The 16,005-nt window shown below is 40.3% G+C and overlaps 1 protein-coding gene across 7 annotated transcripts in view; it reads right to left on the reverse strand.

The window, feature by feature from the left end:
• The window catches only part of CDH2 (cadherin 2), a 183,761-nt gene that overhangs the window by 36,092 nt on the left and 131,664 nt on the right, over nt 1–16,005 (reverse strand). For all 7 annotated transcript variants that reach the window (XM_053242570.1, XM_053242569.1, XM_053242572.1 and 4 more), the window contains 5 exons: nt 12,817–13,034; nt 10,724–10,870; nt 7,052–7,207; nt 6,133–6,277; nt 2,133–2,305 (listed from right to left, as the gene is read on the reverse strand). In XM_053242570.1, coding sequence (XP_053098545.1) covers nt 2,133–2,305; nt 6,133–6,277; nt 7,052–7,207; nt 10,724–10,870; nt 12,817–13,034 — 839 coding nt within the window. The remainder of the gene's footprint in view (nt 1–2,132; nt 2,306–6,132; nt 6,278–7,051; nt 7,208–10,723; nt 10,871–12,816; nt 13,035–16,005) is intronic.

The raw sequence follows: 16,005 nt of genomic DNA on the forward strand, positions 1-16,005 counted from the left end.
TTTGCTATGCAATGAGCTTATCATGCTGCTCGTTCTAGTTAACATCACTTGGACAGAGGAGTTCTGGATATGCAACAATGGATGGCATCTAACTACATTCAACTCCATGCATTATTGTTTGAATGACTTATAATCTGAGATAACTTCATACAACAGCATTACTTTGAAAAGCAAATGATCATTATCTTGCTACCGTGAGTCACACCAATTTCTAGATTCAGACTAACGTTTAAAAACTAAAATGCTGTGCAGCAGTTCAAATTAAATCAGGGCCGGGCATTTTAAAAAGAGTTCATGAGAGCTGAGAATGGGAGGGCACATTCTTGGCCAAGTGATTCAAACTGCCAAGGCTTTGTTGTGGGGGAGCTTAAGGGTAACGACGGACGTAGCAGCAGCTTCTCTACATCACTATGGAAACTGATGCAGGCAGGCCTAACAGAAGCTAGTTACAGTTACTGGAGGAGAAACCCAAACCCAAATTATTTCCATAAATGCTGAGCATTATGACCAAGATAGCCTGCCCAACTGCATTTTCCTTTTTTTTTTGGTATGGAAAAAACAGTCTTTGATACATGGAATGCATCATGGAATTCCATGATACATGGAAAGAATGTAGTCTTTGATACATGGAATACATGGAATGCACTGTTGGAATTAAGCTGGGGCCAGAGACTCACCCTCCTCCTTAGCTCAGGGGAGGGGGGGGATTTCCAGAATTAGAAGTTCTTCCAAGTTGGAATGGTACTTTCCCCCTATTAATGATTAGAAAGTTCATTTTTATACAGTTTTTACTTGAGACACTGGGATGGTTGGTCTAGTTTTGCTGAGATGTATAGCATCAAATGTAAATACATATCATACCCTCAAATACCATCTCTTTCTCATTTGGGATTAAGCACTTAAACACTTCTAAGATAGTTGAGATGATATTATTGCAAATAATAATATTTCACATAGCATTTCACATACAATTCGGGTTTTTCATCAGAGTGTAACCTGATTTATATCTGGATTAAAAAAAATCCACTTGGGGGGGGGGCAACTTCAAACTCACAGTAAAGATAGGGTTGGTTGAGAATTGTAAATCCATGGTAAAGCCTGCTGTCTGGGAAAGCTCCTCGTCTAAGAGAGCAATTCGCCTCTACTCACTCCAAATTTGGAGGTCAGTCAGATCCTGAGCATAAGCAAAATCTTTCTGACAAGACAATCCAGATAACATTTTATGGGTGCATCTCCATGTCACCCAATGTCCCTAGCTGCACTAGTTCTCAATGCGCCTGAGGAAGCAAGAGATCTCCAGAATCATTTGTGGAGGAAAAATCTTTTCCTGACTCCAAGAGACAGAATTTTCTTTTTAAACTCTGACTCCATTGGAGTCAATTCTCAACCAACCCAAATACTGCATGGGAGACATGAGTGGTGCTGATCCTGAACACTAGATACACATCCATGCTGACAATGCAGACATGGTCTTTGTTGCTGCAAGATCTAATTCAATTACTGATATTGAGGTAGCCTCTTTGAGAAGTTAATGATGCTACCATCCTTCACAGGTAAAATAGCAAATCAAAATCTGAGGGTGGTAGAAACTAAGTGAAGGCCTTTAAAACATTTTTTTTAAAAAATGTGGAAGTACAACGACATGCATGTTAGTATTTTTCCCAACCTCCTCCCTACAAAAAACATAAACCAGCTGCAAAAGTTTAGCTTCGAAACCAAATGTTTACCGCTGACAATTTAAAGATCCCTTACTGGTGTTTTAGCTTCCATGTTGTGCCAAGGTATTAGAATCAAAGCAGGATAATATTCTTTCATGAATAAAATTAAGAAGAGAGCAAATAAACCAATTAAATAAATTTGGTAATAATAAATTGCTTTCAGATTTAATAACCTGAAAATAAAATGACCTAGAAGCTTAATAAAATGTGGAAGAAAATTAGCACTCCGTCATTCCTCCAGAAGCTCTCAGCAAGATCACACATAAGTAACCTCAGAAAGTTCCTATGCTATAAATGCCTTGGGAACACCCAAGTGGCATGACTTCAGCAATCTAAGATGTGGTAATCGTTTTACTAAGACTACCTGTAGACATATGAAGTTATTTAAAATATGTACCACAAGTCTTGCCTTACCTCTCTGTCAAGTCCAGCAGCAACTGTGATGATGTCGCCTGTTTCGTTGTTGATTGTAAACATGCTTGGGGAGGGTGTGCTTGGGGCCTGTGATACGATTCTGTACCTCAGCATCCCATTCAACGCATTGGGGTCATCAGCATCAATAGCAGTGACAGTCATCACATAGGTTCCTAAAAGCATAATCAATCATCATTAGGGTTAGTTTACTCAGATGATATAAGGTCACTCAGAAGCTCCCAACTTGGTCTAAACATTTACTTCCTCTGATAAAACACTTCACATTCCTTCAAAACATCCATTCTTCTCAAGGATTGTGATTAAGAATTAATAAGAAAAAAACGCAGAAGATAAAAAGTCATCTGTTTATAAAATATCCAAATTTATTTATTGTTGAAAACTTTCAGCTGGCAAGCATGCTGTTCAATTCCATAACACTTGGCAATGAAGATGTGCACTCTCACATTTAAACAGCTGTCTCCTTAACCCAGACCACTGGGTGTAAGCAACTTTTCATTTTGCAATGTGGGGTACATGTTGATTTTGTAGTAAAGATTTATAGGCTGACAAATAAAGGGCATTTCTAGTTACCATTTAATTACCTTTACAAAGCTGACTTCTAAAATAATGATGGTTCTTGGCATGCAATAGTAGTACATTCTGTTCTACAAGGGTCTGAAAGGCCATGTCAATGGATTAATTACAATGGGGAACTAAGAGAGGGGGCAACTACTGGGACGCAAATGTGAGCATGCTCTGAAACTAAAGGTGACTGGCCAGGGAAGTGAGCATGCCTACCAAGATTTGGATCTTGTGTGTGAAAGCATCACACCATTAAAATTTCCTGCACATATAATTTCACCTTTTACCCAGGCATTCAGGAGTGTCCACTGAGGTTTAAAAGAAATCTGTTGTTCCTCCATGGGACATATTATATACAGTACATCCCAAAGCAGCTTTATTTAATTCAAATTTGTCTTGAAGAATAATGGCTTAAGATACTGAATTCATATTTAAGAACTCAAATAATGGATATGGTCATGTGAAATGTTTGGACATTTAAAAAAAAAAAATCAAATCCTCATCAGCTACCGTATTTACCCAAATTGAAGACAAACCTGAATTTAAGATTACCCCCTTAAAAAGTAGAGGCTAAATACAGGTTATACGGGTGGCCTTCATTATCGGCGGTCCCAGCAACCGCTGTTTCATGTATGCATGGTGAGGTCCTAGAGAACTGGTCTCCATATCCACGGGTGCAAAAATAGGCGATTTCACCCCAGAGCTTTAAGAGAGCAGATAAGTCGCCATGAGGGGGTACTTGGGCTAAGAATCATGGCTCCCATGACCTCACTAAGTTACTATTCTCTCTCAGCCTCAGTTGCCCATCTGCAATATGGGGATAACAAAAATGCCTTAGATGTCTATAGTAAGGATTAAGACATGATCATGTATATGAAGTGCTTCAAGCATTCTAAAAGTGCTACATTACTCATTGAGATTTGTTAACATAATTTGGCTGCTCCCTCCTCTCACAAACAATGAGGCTATTCCCATGACCACTGGAAAGTGGGCTAAAGGAGCTTAGCCCACTTCCCAGTGATTGTGGTAACCACCAGGCTCGCAGGTGAGCACGGTGCTCTGAAAGTGGCTAGCCTGCCCAATTTCCCCTCCCCTTAAATGAGGTTAACGGAGCAAAGCACCCTGTTAGCCTCATTTTTTTGCTTGTGTGTCGCCGCAGCGTGTGGTGGCACATGAGCAGACCCCCGACCGGGAGGCTGCAGCCAGCTTCCTGGGCTCAGGGGTCTCTCTAGGATGCATCCAGGGACTTCCGGGGGCCACGTGGCCCACTCTCCCCACAGACCCAACAGAAGCTCTTCTCACAAATCGTGAGAAGAGCTTCAGTATCTTTCCTGAAATCTGGTCCCTCAGAGCCACAATTCTACCCAAGTCATGATTTAATAAATATAATGATGTCATCAGAAGGGTTTTGAAGCCTATTCTGCTTGTATAAACCTAATAGGCCAGCAGTGCTTGCATCTCAAAAACGCTGTTACATTGTATTTTCGTTAACAAAGTATCTTCATATGCATTATATAGCCCCTAGCTGGGCCAGGCACAGAGCATCTGCGCCTCTAGTTCGCCCCACCCCCCCACTAGCTGCTTCCCCCCCACCCCGCCTGCCCCTCGCCATTGTTTTCTTCCAGCCCTTTGCCGCCTTCTTCTGCTCACCTGCTGCCATTCACCACCAACCTTTCCCCCCACTGCCATTTTCTTCCCTCCCGCCCATCCCTGTCACTATCCAGCAGTTGCTTGCAAACTCTTGCGAGAGCTGCCATACATGGGATTAGCGACAGGTATGCCTAAGATAAATATATAGACAGAAGATGGTAAACATAGCTCCTCAAAGAAAAATCAACAGTTGAATTTACATAATGGATAACTTGAGACCACCTTACAGAACAAATTGATACATGAGAGCATATTATTCCCACGTGGAAAAATATCCCCTGGATTGGTCCAGCCCCTGCCCAAAAGAATCCCCTTCTATCAGTGGAACATGCACTAGAGGCCCATCATTTGAGAGAGACTCCATAAGACAAGCAAACGGATTTTGCCTTCAGTGTCACATCAGCCTCCCTGAGCCACAGCAATGAAGGAACGGTTAGGATTTTTGCATCTTTACAGCTGGTGACAGTTTGAGTGAGGGAAAAAGGCAAGGGGAACAAATCAGGGTTGAGGCTCATCAGGTTTCTGCTGGTGGCCAGTGAGATGCCTATTTTGCATTCTGAAATGGCTTAGAACAGACCCTACATCACAACTATCAATGTGTTAATGTCTCTTTGAAAGATAAGCTGAAGAGGGGATTCTGGGAGAGATAAAATTTTGGCATGTGAAGCAGAAGCAGAAAGAGAAAGCCAAGACATGCTTAAGCAAACAAAAGCAGGGAGAGAGAAGACAGTGAGGAAGCTGGGAGAGAGTGAGACTATTCTCACGATCGCCCAAAAGCGGGCTATGGGAGCCTAGCCATGTTTTTGGCAATCGTGTGCTGCAATGGGAGCTGCATGGCCCCGGCAGTTAGCCTCCATAAATACCCCTCCCTTTAGACGAGGTTAATGGAGCAAGCGGATCCAGACACACAGCTTATCCCGAATTCATCACTGCTGAGAATCATCATTAGTAGATGAATGACAAGATATGCTCAACAATCCTGAGAGATTTGACACATGGCTTCGCATGCTGGGATGTGAGGGCTTTACAGTACACAAGCATTACTGGGAAGCTGGGATGGGATGGGAGGGAGACTGGGCTGTGCGAGTGGCCAGAAAATCTGTGAAGAGGGAGGGCTTTTTTTGGCCTAAGTTCCGAGAGTGGATGCTGGGCTGTGGGATGGTAAGTACTGACCCTTCAGTTACCCTAATGACCTTCCTCAGCCCCTGAGTGGGGAGCTACAGAGGGTCCAAGGGACTCTGGACTATGCTGGAGGTCTTTGCTTATGCTGATATAGGAGCTTTGCCCCACACATTCTGAAGGGTTTCTTTCTCAGACCCTTCTCCCTTTCTTTTAAGTGTCTGAGGAAACTCACCTGACCCTCTCTCCCTGAGGCAGCAAAAAAGCGGAGATGTGTGCAGCCTCCAGCCAGTTTTTGGAAATTGCTGGGGGTGGGGGGGATTTCTGATTAGAGGGAAGCTTAATTTACACAGCATATATACAAGAAATGGCTCGGCTTAGCTTTGTCTCCATGAAACATAACACAAACAGTAACTGCTATCCATTCTGATGAAACATGCCGCCTCCTCTGATCGAGCTCGTAGTAGGAGGATTGTCTTTCTGTGTGAGGAGAACACAGCTAAAACCTTATTACAGTACTGGGTTATTATTTTTTTGCAGATAGTAATTAAAAGGTATAATTTGGGGATGATCCCTATTTTTTGAACATTCTAATATCCTGAAGTTAGGAATAAAATAAATTGATGTTGAAAATTTCCCAGCATTTTACCTGGCTTTGATCCTTCAGGCACTGTCCCATTCCAAACCTGGTGTAAGAACTCAGGCCTGTTGTCATTCATATCAATGACATTAATAACAATGTCAATGGGATTTTCCACCTGGTTTCCATTTACATCCACTGCGTGTGCCCTCAGCTGCAAAAGTCATTAAGAATTGAGAAAACTTGCAAAACATGTCATCAGGCATCGTAATTAGTGTTGCTGACAGGACATTTTAAACGAAACTCCATTAACTTTATTTATTACAGCATCTCCTTTTGTTACCCTCTCTTGGTCACTTCAGCACACTTGAAAGCAACTTTTTAAAAAAGTAGTGTACAAATCCAAAAATCCCTTAAGAACTTAACACCCCAAATGCCCAAAGATAGCAAAACAAACCATTATAGCACAATAAAGCTTTTTAACGTCAGTCAAACATAAAATATATCTCTCCCTCAAAATCCAACACACACATACATTCCTCAACAGCAAAGAGTGTCATTCCCATAGGTGCCTATGGTTTCACATACAATGCCAATAAAAGACTTACATATGACTTCAAAATGGTAGTCAGTTTCCATTTTTAAAATGACAACAGTCATAATTTTATATTTGGATAAGGCTATTATATTAAAAATATTTTTTAGCTAAATTCACAATGTGACAATATGTTACAAAGAAAGAAAACTACCACATCCTTGTTGCACTCTATTTCTTTTGTCTCATCCATTAAATCATATTTAAGTTGCTCAACTATGCCAGCCACTTCTTATTGTGTATGAAATGGAACAATGTGTAGATATACAGATCCAGTACAAATGCTTTAAATCTAAAACTGAAAAAAACGACGCCAGATGTGCTGTACAAAGTCAAAACAGATGTTGAGTTCTTTGATTTAAAAATCTGGTTTAGCGTAAATTAAGAACTTACGTGAAAAGAAGCGATTTGCTCCCGATCTAATGGTTTTGTCACTGACAGTTGACCTGAGATAGGATTAATGATAAAGATGCCTGTTGGGGGCTGATCAGCTCCTGGCCCAGTAACACTGTATCGCAGGGAAAGGCTTTTATCACGATCAGATCTGATCTATGTACCAAGAAGATGACGGTTTCGTTAAACATGAGAATAACCAGAAGAACTAGTTGTAAAAAAAACACCCCAACACATTCTTGACATTTCTAATCATTTCTTATCTAGTCAGCTGATGGCAAAAATTGGCCCAAGTTAGTTATCACCTGGTTAAAGGCAAACTGTAATGTACCTCTTCAATAATGGAAAAGGTATTACCCAAAACCTACAGAGTGGTAAACTCAAGAACTAACCAGACAATTGAGGTCATTAACACAATCCAAGATTGTGTCCTACCCAGGTTTGAGAGCTGTGTGTGTTCCCAGTTTTCGAGTGTGTGGAAGCAAGGTAAGAGGAAAACCTGGGAAGAAGTGATTGTGTGGAAGCAAGGTAGGAGGAAAAGCTACCCAGGCTTTCCTCCTACCTTGCTTCCACATAACCAAAAATTAGGAGCAAACATAGCTCCCAAACGCAGGTAGAACACAGTTTTTGATTATGTGAATGACCTCATTATGTTGTACATGCCTGCATTGCATGCATGCAGATGTTTTTATGTAAATTGTACATAAAATGGTAAATTGTACATTTTAAAGGTGACTCTGGATAAAATTCCCCTTATTTAGATGGTATCTGTAAGGGAACGTTTACTCAGATTCACTTTTTAAACAAATTCATGTACTTGTGAACTTGTGTGAAGAACTGTACATGTGTACACAAACTGTACAGGCAATGAATATGACGTGTGAAAATGGCTTCAAATATCACCATATCAGTCCAGAGCTGCTTTAAATAGGGATAGCCAAACCTTTCATTTTACAGCTCAAAAATACTTCAACAAAGGGTTGCTTCATTTGGGGTATCTGTAAAGAGCTGCAAATCTGGGTATGGACAACTGGTTAAATTCCATTGAATCCCACCTAAAACCCTATTTTAAAAAGCTGTTTAGCATTACAGATTGGCTCAGAGTATCCTTGTGCTGAAAGCACTGTGGTGACGTAACATCTAATAATGGAGTGACTAGATGCACTTTTTTTATCCCAAGAAAAAAGTGTTCTTTGTCCTTGCTTCTGGAATTTTGCTGAACTCACATCCTACATGGAGAATATGCAGGTGTCTCATGTGAGTGTCAGACAGGGTTGCATGTAGGTCTCTATGGCATAAAGATGACTGCAGAATTGGTTTAGATCAGTGGTAGTTTACCATCTCTATATTTGCACAAGGACATTTCTGAATATGCAGAGAAACACAAGTCTAATCTTTGAACATCTGAAATATACATGGCTTCCTTCTAGACATGACAACCTGGAAAGAGATGCTGGGGAAAGACACTAGTCTCACCGGCACAGCTTTTCTTGAAACTCTCAGGTGGCAAGATTGTTCCTGCCTCCTCTTCCTAGCTAGTCATTACATTCCCTGAATGGCAAGCCTCATCATTCCCCTGGCTGCCTCCTGTCATTTCCTAAGGGAAGTGAACCCTTGCAACATGAGAACACCTCTGCTCATGCAAATGCTACTCCCTGCACCACAGCTCTTATTACCACCCCTAATAACTACTGAGGTGCTCAGTTACGTAAGCACACCAGACAGGAGGTTTGCCAACAGTGTTATAATTATTATTTTTTAAAATGCTATATGTATGAGGCCTCTGACATGTAGAGAAGGGTTTGGCTGTGGCCTGCTCAACAGTCTCAGAAACTCCGAAATCAAGAGCCAAGCCATTTTAGTGCACAGCTGCAATCAGATTTCACAAACCCCAAGTTTTTGCCTGGGATTTATAAAAAAAGAAAAGGTTCAAAGGCATTAGCACCTTATTTTCCCAATTTGCCTCACACAAGATGACGCTAACCCTATCTGTCAGCTCTTTATGATAAATGATAGCATTTGCTTGAAACACCAAAGCACATAGACAGCACAGAAAAAAATGGTAAAAATTAATGGGTTTTCAGTTCTATTATGTTTCCTCAAAAAAGGAATGATTTTTGCCTTGGAAACTGAAAAAGCCTTTTCTTGTAATATCTCTGGTGTTTCACAACAGGATGTTACTTAAAAACACACACACCAGCATCTTGATTTTTAAGTCTTATTTGCACAGTGAGGCAATAAACAGAACATGTGTAGAGAAAATGCACTTTAACAACGTATGTGACAAATCCTTACTTATTCCCTTACTGATTGTCCAGATCCAAGCAAATGATTCTGCATTTCTCTGTTAATACCTGATGGCACTGCCTGCTACTGAAGGGCTTGCAATCTCATCAGCTACTGCCAGGGAAACACAGAACTTTCAAATTAAGCCTTGGATGACAAGAAAGTGATGCTGCAATATTTAGGGAAAATCAAAGAACGCTTCCATACCATAGATTATTCCCTCCTCATCTTACAAAGTAAAGAGAAATTAAGGGTGCCTAAAATTGCTTGTAAATACTAGTAATAGTGATCCTAGTTAAAGAAGAAATTGGCTGACATCCTAACCAAGGGAGTGCCAGTGCTTTCAGGTGCTGGTACTGTGCAGGCACTGGTGCTGCAGTATGAATACAATGAATGCCACATTTCACCAAAAAGTTCCCAAAGTGGTTTACAGATAGATAGATGGATAGATAGATAGATAGATGACTCATCCCCCAAGGGCTCACAATCTAAAAAAGAAAGGCAAGACAGATACCAGCAACAGACACTGGAAGGATGCTGTGCTGGGGATGGATAAGGCCAGTTGCTCTTCCCCTGCTAAATCATCCAGTAATTCAGTGCACACTCTCAACGATAGGAAGGAATTTTTGCTGGTCTCCCTTATCCCTAGAAGCACTTCCTGTGACATAGACGTAGATCCCTGAGGGTCACGCAGACCTCAGGACCTACTTCCAGGTCACAGAGAGAGTTTCCAGTGGCAGGGAAGACCAGCAAAAATCCCCCCCCCCATGAACAGTAAAGCTGCATTAGTCTGCAGCGCAACAACAACAGTGCTTTTTGAGAAGCACCAGTGCTTTCTTAGGATGTCGGTCACTGTGTTGTGACCTCTCCTTCATAGTCAACCACAAATCAGTAAATTCTAGTTCATTAAAATCTGGCCAATCTGGTTATCAGTATGGGAAACAACACGGTAAATTTGAACAAATGAAGATGTTTCATTATCTCTACTACTTTGACAGCCCCTTTCTTCTTTCTACTGACATACGTACCCTGTTTCCCCGAAAGTAAGACCTACCCCGAAAGTAAGACCTAGCAGTGGTACCTCTATTGCCCATATTTATAGGATACAGTGCTAAGATTTTAACAGTCCTTAACAGTGTTTCCAGTTTTTCAACGAAAGGGATTATTGCCCAGAAAACCTATTTGAATGAGTTTCTGGATGTTTTATTTTCACATTTTGTCACATAAGCAGAATCAGGTGAAAGTGCCTGGTGAGAAAGACTGCTCTCATTTTTCGTACTGATGAAAACAACAAAAAAATTTACCTTAAATCCTCAGTCAATAGGACTAATCCCAAACTTGACCAAAATACATTTTCAAACAGCAATGTTTTCCTCTCTGCCTTACCCTAACTAATTCCTGAGGAAAGGGCCCTCTGGAGTTTTCTGGCAAGTTGATTGGAGGGATGACCCAGTCTCTCTTCTGTCTTTGCAGATGGCCGCTGTGCTTATTTTGCTGTCTTGGAAATACAATGTCTTCCAGTCTCTTTTGCTCCTTTCCATTGTAAATATTGAAATTAGATAAAAATTAGAAAGAGGGTGAGTATAGAAATTCATACAATAAAAATATATCCAGGTGAAATAAGTCCTTAAAAGAGTGCACATACCCCAAAGCAGTTTACAAGTATTCACAGTATGACATGAAATAATAATTATATGCAACATGGTTTTTTTCCTATAAAATATTATCCTCCTTGTTTTCTAGCAAGATGCCTCTAGAAACAAGATGGAATTTAAAGCAATTTATTGTACCTTGGTGTGGTGTAAACCACCTTATATTCTAGCTGGAGAGTAGTTAATACTGTGCAGAATTTAATAGCACGCCTTTAGATATTTCTCATTAGTTGGAACTACAGTTCAGGTAATGTCCTACTGTACATTAAATTTAGATCTGGGTGTGCTAAAATATAATTTGAGTTCCAAGGGAAGTTTAATACATAGTAGTAAGGAATGTCTCAAATATTTATGACCCTATTAAATCCCATAGAATTAATGTTGTAATTATTTTAAACCTATGTCAGCCATGATGGATGCAGTAGATGACCCACTTTGCACAGTGGGCATTAATCTCTGCAAGGTGTCAACAATCCTCCGCATCTGCAAGCATTCTGGCTTTTAGCCCTTGATGCCTGTGTGCATGCATACATACCAGTTTCCTTATGCATATCGAGACAAAATCCAAAGCAAAACCATATTTCTTTGAACCTTTAGAAACAATATTGCATCTACTGAGTTAACCATGCTTTAGGAGAAAATTATGGCAGCCACATGTTTTCAACCATTATGCACATGGTTCATTGTGTGAATTTGGCTTGGGTGTGCAAATTGTGTTTAAACTTGGGACTGGATGCATTTCGAGTAAAAACATTTTCCTGTTCAATAGCAGGGTACTTCTGTGAACTCAAGGATTGATGATCATCCACACCCTACAACCACGGATATAGCTGTAAACATGCTCAGCAATTTGTCCTCTAGCTCTTTCCTTCAACAAAGGAGTCTTGCAATGACAGACAAATATCCTGCAACTCAGGAGTAAGGATTCAGGCACACTGATGCAAAAGTTGAAATGACACTGGGCTGGTGATATTGCTAGTGACTGCTAACATTTGGCCACGCTCAGGAGCAGGCTGTCAGTTATTTAAAGATGAAATCACATGCTGCCATTGCACATGTGGATTATAGATTTCTCTGAATCAATCAAAGCAACCTGTTTTTAAGAGAACACTTTAAGGCCTGTGCTTGTACAGTATTTGTTAGTTTTATTGTGGCCATATCTATCAACGTACAATGTTCTAAATACCTTTTATGAGTAACTGATAGGAATAAGGTAAGTACCATATGGCGTGTATATTAATTTGATATTGACAGCAAAGCTGAGTAACGTCTCTCCACAGCTTGGCCCATAGCAAATTCCACAAGAGGGAGACTCTCCTCCCCGCAAGTGGCACTGAAGTCATGAATAATTTACATCCCCCACAACTTGATTATTGAGGGTCAAGAGAAAGCCAATATTCCTTGCCAGAAATGCTTTCCTGCTTCTGCTGTAAATCTGCAGCTCCAGTGTAATAAACTTGATTGATGGGTCCGAGCAGTGAATTGTTTATTTTGTGGTTGTATTTAACTGCTTGAATAAATACTGTAATGCTTTCAAAGAGTAAAAAAAAAGACCACTTGCCATTTTAATTTGTGTGTGTGTGTGTGTGTGTGTGTGTGTAAGAATCTGTACAAACAAAACGATAAAATATAAATATCTTTGCTCTGCTTCAATAGACCATGGTTTCTGAGCCTTCAGGGAAAAGGTTAAAAAAAATTAAGGAAAGTTATTTTTAACAATTAACAATTATTTCTATATTTAGTTAGCCATTAATACAAAATGTGTTGGGATAAAATCTGAAGCTTGTTTCTCTAGTATAACTCCAAAGACATATTAGATTGTTTTACCTTCACTGAATTTTCTAGCTCAGGAATTACATTCACTGCCACTTGCCACCGTTCCTGGGTTTCTATGTCTTCAGCATATAGCAGAAATTCAGTAGGGTCTGGAGAAAGCTGAAAACTTCTGGCTGCATATACACCACCATCTTCACCCACTCTAAAATCCGCTGGTGCGCTGCTTCCAAAATGGACTTTCCTGTTTCCTTCACAATTCCTAAACCTCACTGCAAACATACAAAATCAAAGAGAAAAAAGGGCATTAGAACTGTTTCAGCTTAATGTTGCAGTTGATATTCTGCTGCAATTAGGCCAATATCAATATTCTCTCCTCTCTCTCTCTCTTAAAGGCAGTTTCCAAGGACAAAATAAAACATGTATCTTTTACTGTTATCGAACAGAACAAGCATCTTGTTGTAACTTACTTAACTTAAATAAGAGCATTAGAAAGAAACGAAAAAGAAGCAAATATACTTCTCCCATTAATATTATTTCTTAACTGAATTTCAGTCATTATCTATGTGCACAACTCCCAGAAGGGTATCTTTGGTAGGTCCTGTTGAACTAATCAGAGTTGTGGAAGTGCTCTCTTATTCATTTCAATAGGGACTCTGAATTATTTGTTTGTTTATTACATTTTAAATACAGATTTTATAAAATCTGTTTCTGCTGAAGCATGTCCTGAATAAATACTGAACATCCCTCTCTAATTAGTGAGAATGAGTGGGCATTTACTCCTACACAACAGACATTTAGAACTTGTTCACCTTTGCACCCATTTTGTACATTACACAGAAATAGTACTGCAAGCAACCGCGGAAAAACCCATGAAACAAATATAAACAAAGTTCTAAAACACTGGCAGACACAGAGCTTGTGGGCTTAAAACCAGCAATCCTGTAAAGGAAATGTGCAGAACTAGTAAATGCCCATCATTTTAGCATGTGTGTAGTGGGATGATGGATCACAGGAAATGTTCCTTTCCCTTCTTTTCCCCAACAAGCCCAGGACTAGCATCCAGACAGCTACATAGGCTAATGCAAAGGACATGGACTAGTCCAGTGAACACACTGCTATATCACAGACTGCTTTTGAAACTCCCCTTAGTTTCAAAAGCAGGTTGCCATAAGTCTTGGGTGTGTTGGCGGGCGGGGGGCTGCCATTTGAGAACAAGCCTAGTGATTCTGAGTTCATAGAAGGCCACTGGATCCAGATCTTGGGCAGTTGGACAGCTGGTGTTAAAGTACTACTGTCTAGTAATCACAGAGGGAGGGAGGGAGGAATTTTTATTTTGAAGGGAAACTTTGAATTCTGATGGGAAATCTAAGTTAAAAAGGAAACCAGTAAGATTGGTTCAGCAATGAAAGAGGTTGCAAATGTCTTTGGAGTAAAAAAAAAAGAAGAAGAACTTCTAAAGCTGTGTAATACTGAGTCCAATGACTGTCAGTGAACCTCAGAAAAAGGTCATTTCATGAATCTGTTCAGCTCATAAGAGTGTCTGGAGAGGCTTCCCTGCATATAGTGCTTCGATCAGAGCTTCACTTGGCACTCAGTATAGGGGCTTCTCAATGGAGACCTTCTGACGGTGGAACTTTCTCCCACCGGAGACTGGGCTAGCCCCATTTCTCAGTATGTTTTTCCAATCTAACAAATATCTAACCTTAGACAAACCTTTGTTCATCTGCTTTGATTGTGTGTGGGGTGGGTGGGTTGTGTGCGATTTCATACAGGCTCATTTTACTGTTTTCTTACTAGCTTTTTATGAGCTATGACCACTTCCAAATAATCTTTTGTATATGCTTTAGGTGCAGAACACCCTGTTAGGATAATGGATTAAAACAGTGTATTTGGTCCCTTCAAGCTCTACAATTTCACATTTGTACAACGTACAGAGCCATTATGAATCTAGGGGGCTGTACCTTAAATGAATCAACCGCGGAGCTGAGCCAAAATATGTTTTAGCTTCATTTTTACTTTCATTGTGGTTAAAAATGCACCTCAGATTTTTTTTGGTGACCTTTTGATTGTCCCCTCAATAATTCATCTATTTTGTGTCCAAGTCATGAGTGTTACAAAAAAAGTGTGCAAAAGTTCTCGAAAGCTCTTTTTTAAAGCCACAATGCATTACCTGAGCTAGCCCACCATACACAGCTCAGAGGACCAAAGCCATGAGAAAAAAAGATGCAATCCTTACATCTGAATGACCAAGCTTGGGGGTGCTTCCCAACTTAGCTGAAGTTCAGGCAGAATACCTTTTTATACTCTCTGTAAACCTCCTCCCCAACTCATCAGGCTGCTAAAGACTCCGCCCTGGCCCTGCACCCATCTTGCTTACAGTCACAGAGGCTGAGGCAGGTTTAAAGAGAAGACTGCCAACACTTTAGCCAAGTCCAGTTGGGCTCGTCCCAATCTGGACAAGCTGACAACTAGCTCTGAAACGGCACAGCTTATTTGCTCCCAAGGGCCAATAGCTTTCCTGATCTGTTCCCTGTAGCCTTAAAAGTAAACCTTACAGAAGTTTTAACTTCCATTCTCTTTGAGCTGTGATTATTGCCCAGGAGTTGGATGAAAGGCAGAAGAACATTTTTTCATGAAGTATGATTAGCTGTTCAGCAAAGGGTTTTCCTCTGCTGAACATGCAAAGCTCAAGGTGACAATCAAAACTCAACTCTACTGTGTATATCGTGAGAAGGTGCATTTTGGGTGGTATAGAAATGTAGCAAATAAAATAATTAATAAATAAATACAGGTGGCTTTTCCCTTAGTTTCTCATGAACATCTACTGTGTAACGGAGGAGTCTAAACAAAAAAGCAAACTCCATGAATGACAAGTAGCAAGAGCCATCAAGAGACATGACTCAATTATTATAAAGAGGCAGATATAAATATGGAAGTTTCATACAGCCACAACACTAGACTGCTTCCAGCTTCTCCCACTGCTCTTTCATAATGTGTGAAATAACCACTTTTGTACAGGCTTGGGGGTAGGTCAGGGGTCTCATAATATAAGGCACCATTTGAACAATCTCTAATTGGATGATTCCAGTGTTATATATTGGACCCCACAAGAAATGGATTTTTTCCTCCAATTTCGCTCAATATAGCTGAATAACTAAAAAGGGAAGCTGGTACCTTCCTCATTGATATTCTGGCTTCAGGCAACTGAATGCTATGAAATTCAATGAAAATGGCTCTCTT

The sequence above is a fragment of the Hemicordylus capensis genome, chromosome 4 (genome assembly GCF_027244095.1).
Source record: "Hemicordylus capensis ecotype Gifberg chromosome 4, rHemCap1.1.pri, whole genome shotgun sequence".
Taxonomy (NCBI): domain Eukaryota; kingdom Metazoa; phylum Chordata; class Lepidosauria; order Squamata; family Cordylidae; genus Hemicordylus; species Hemicordylus capensis.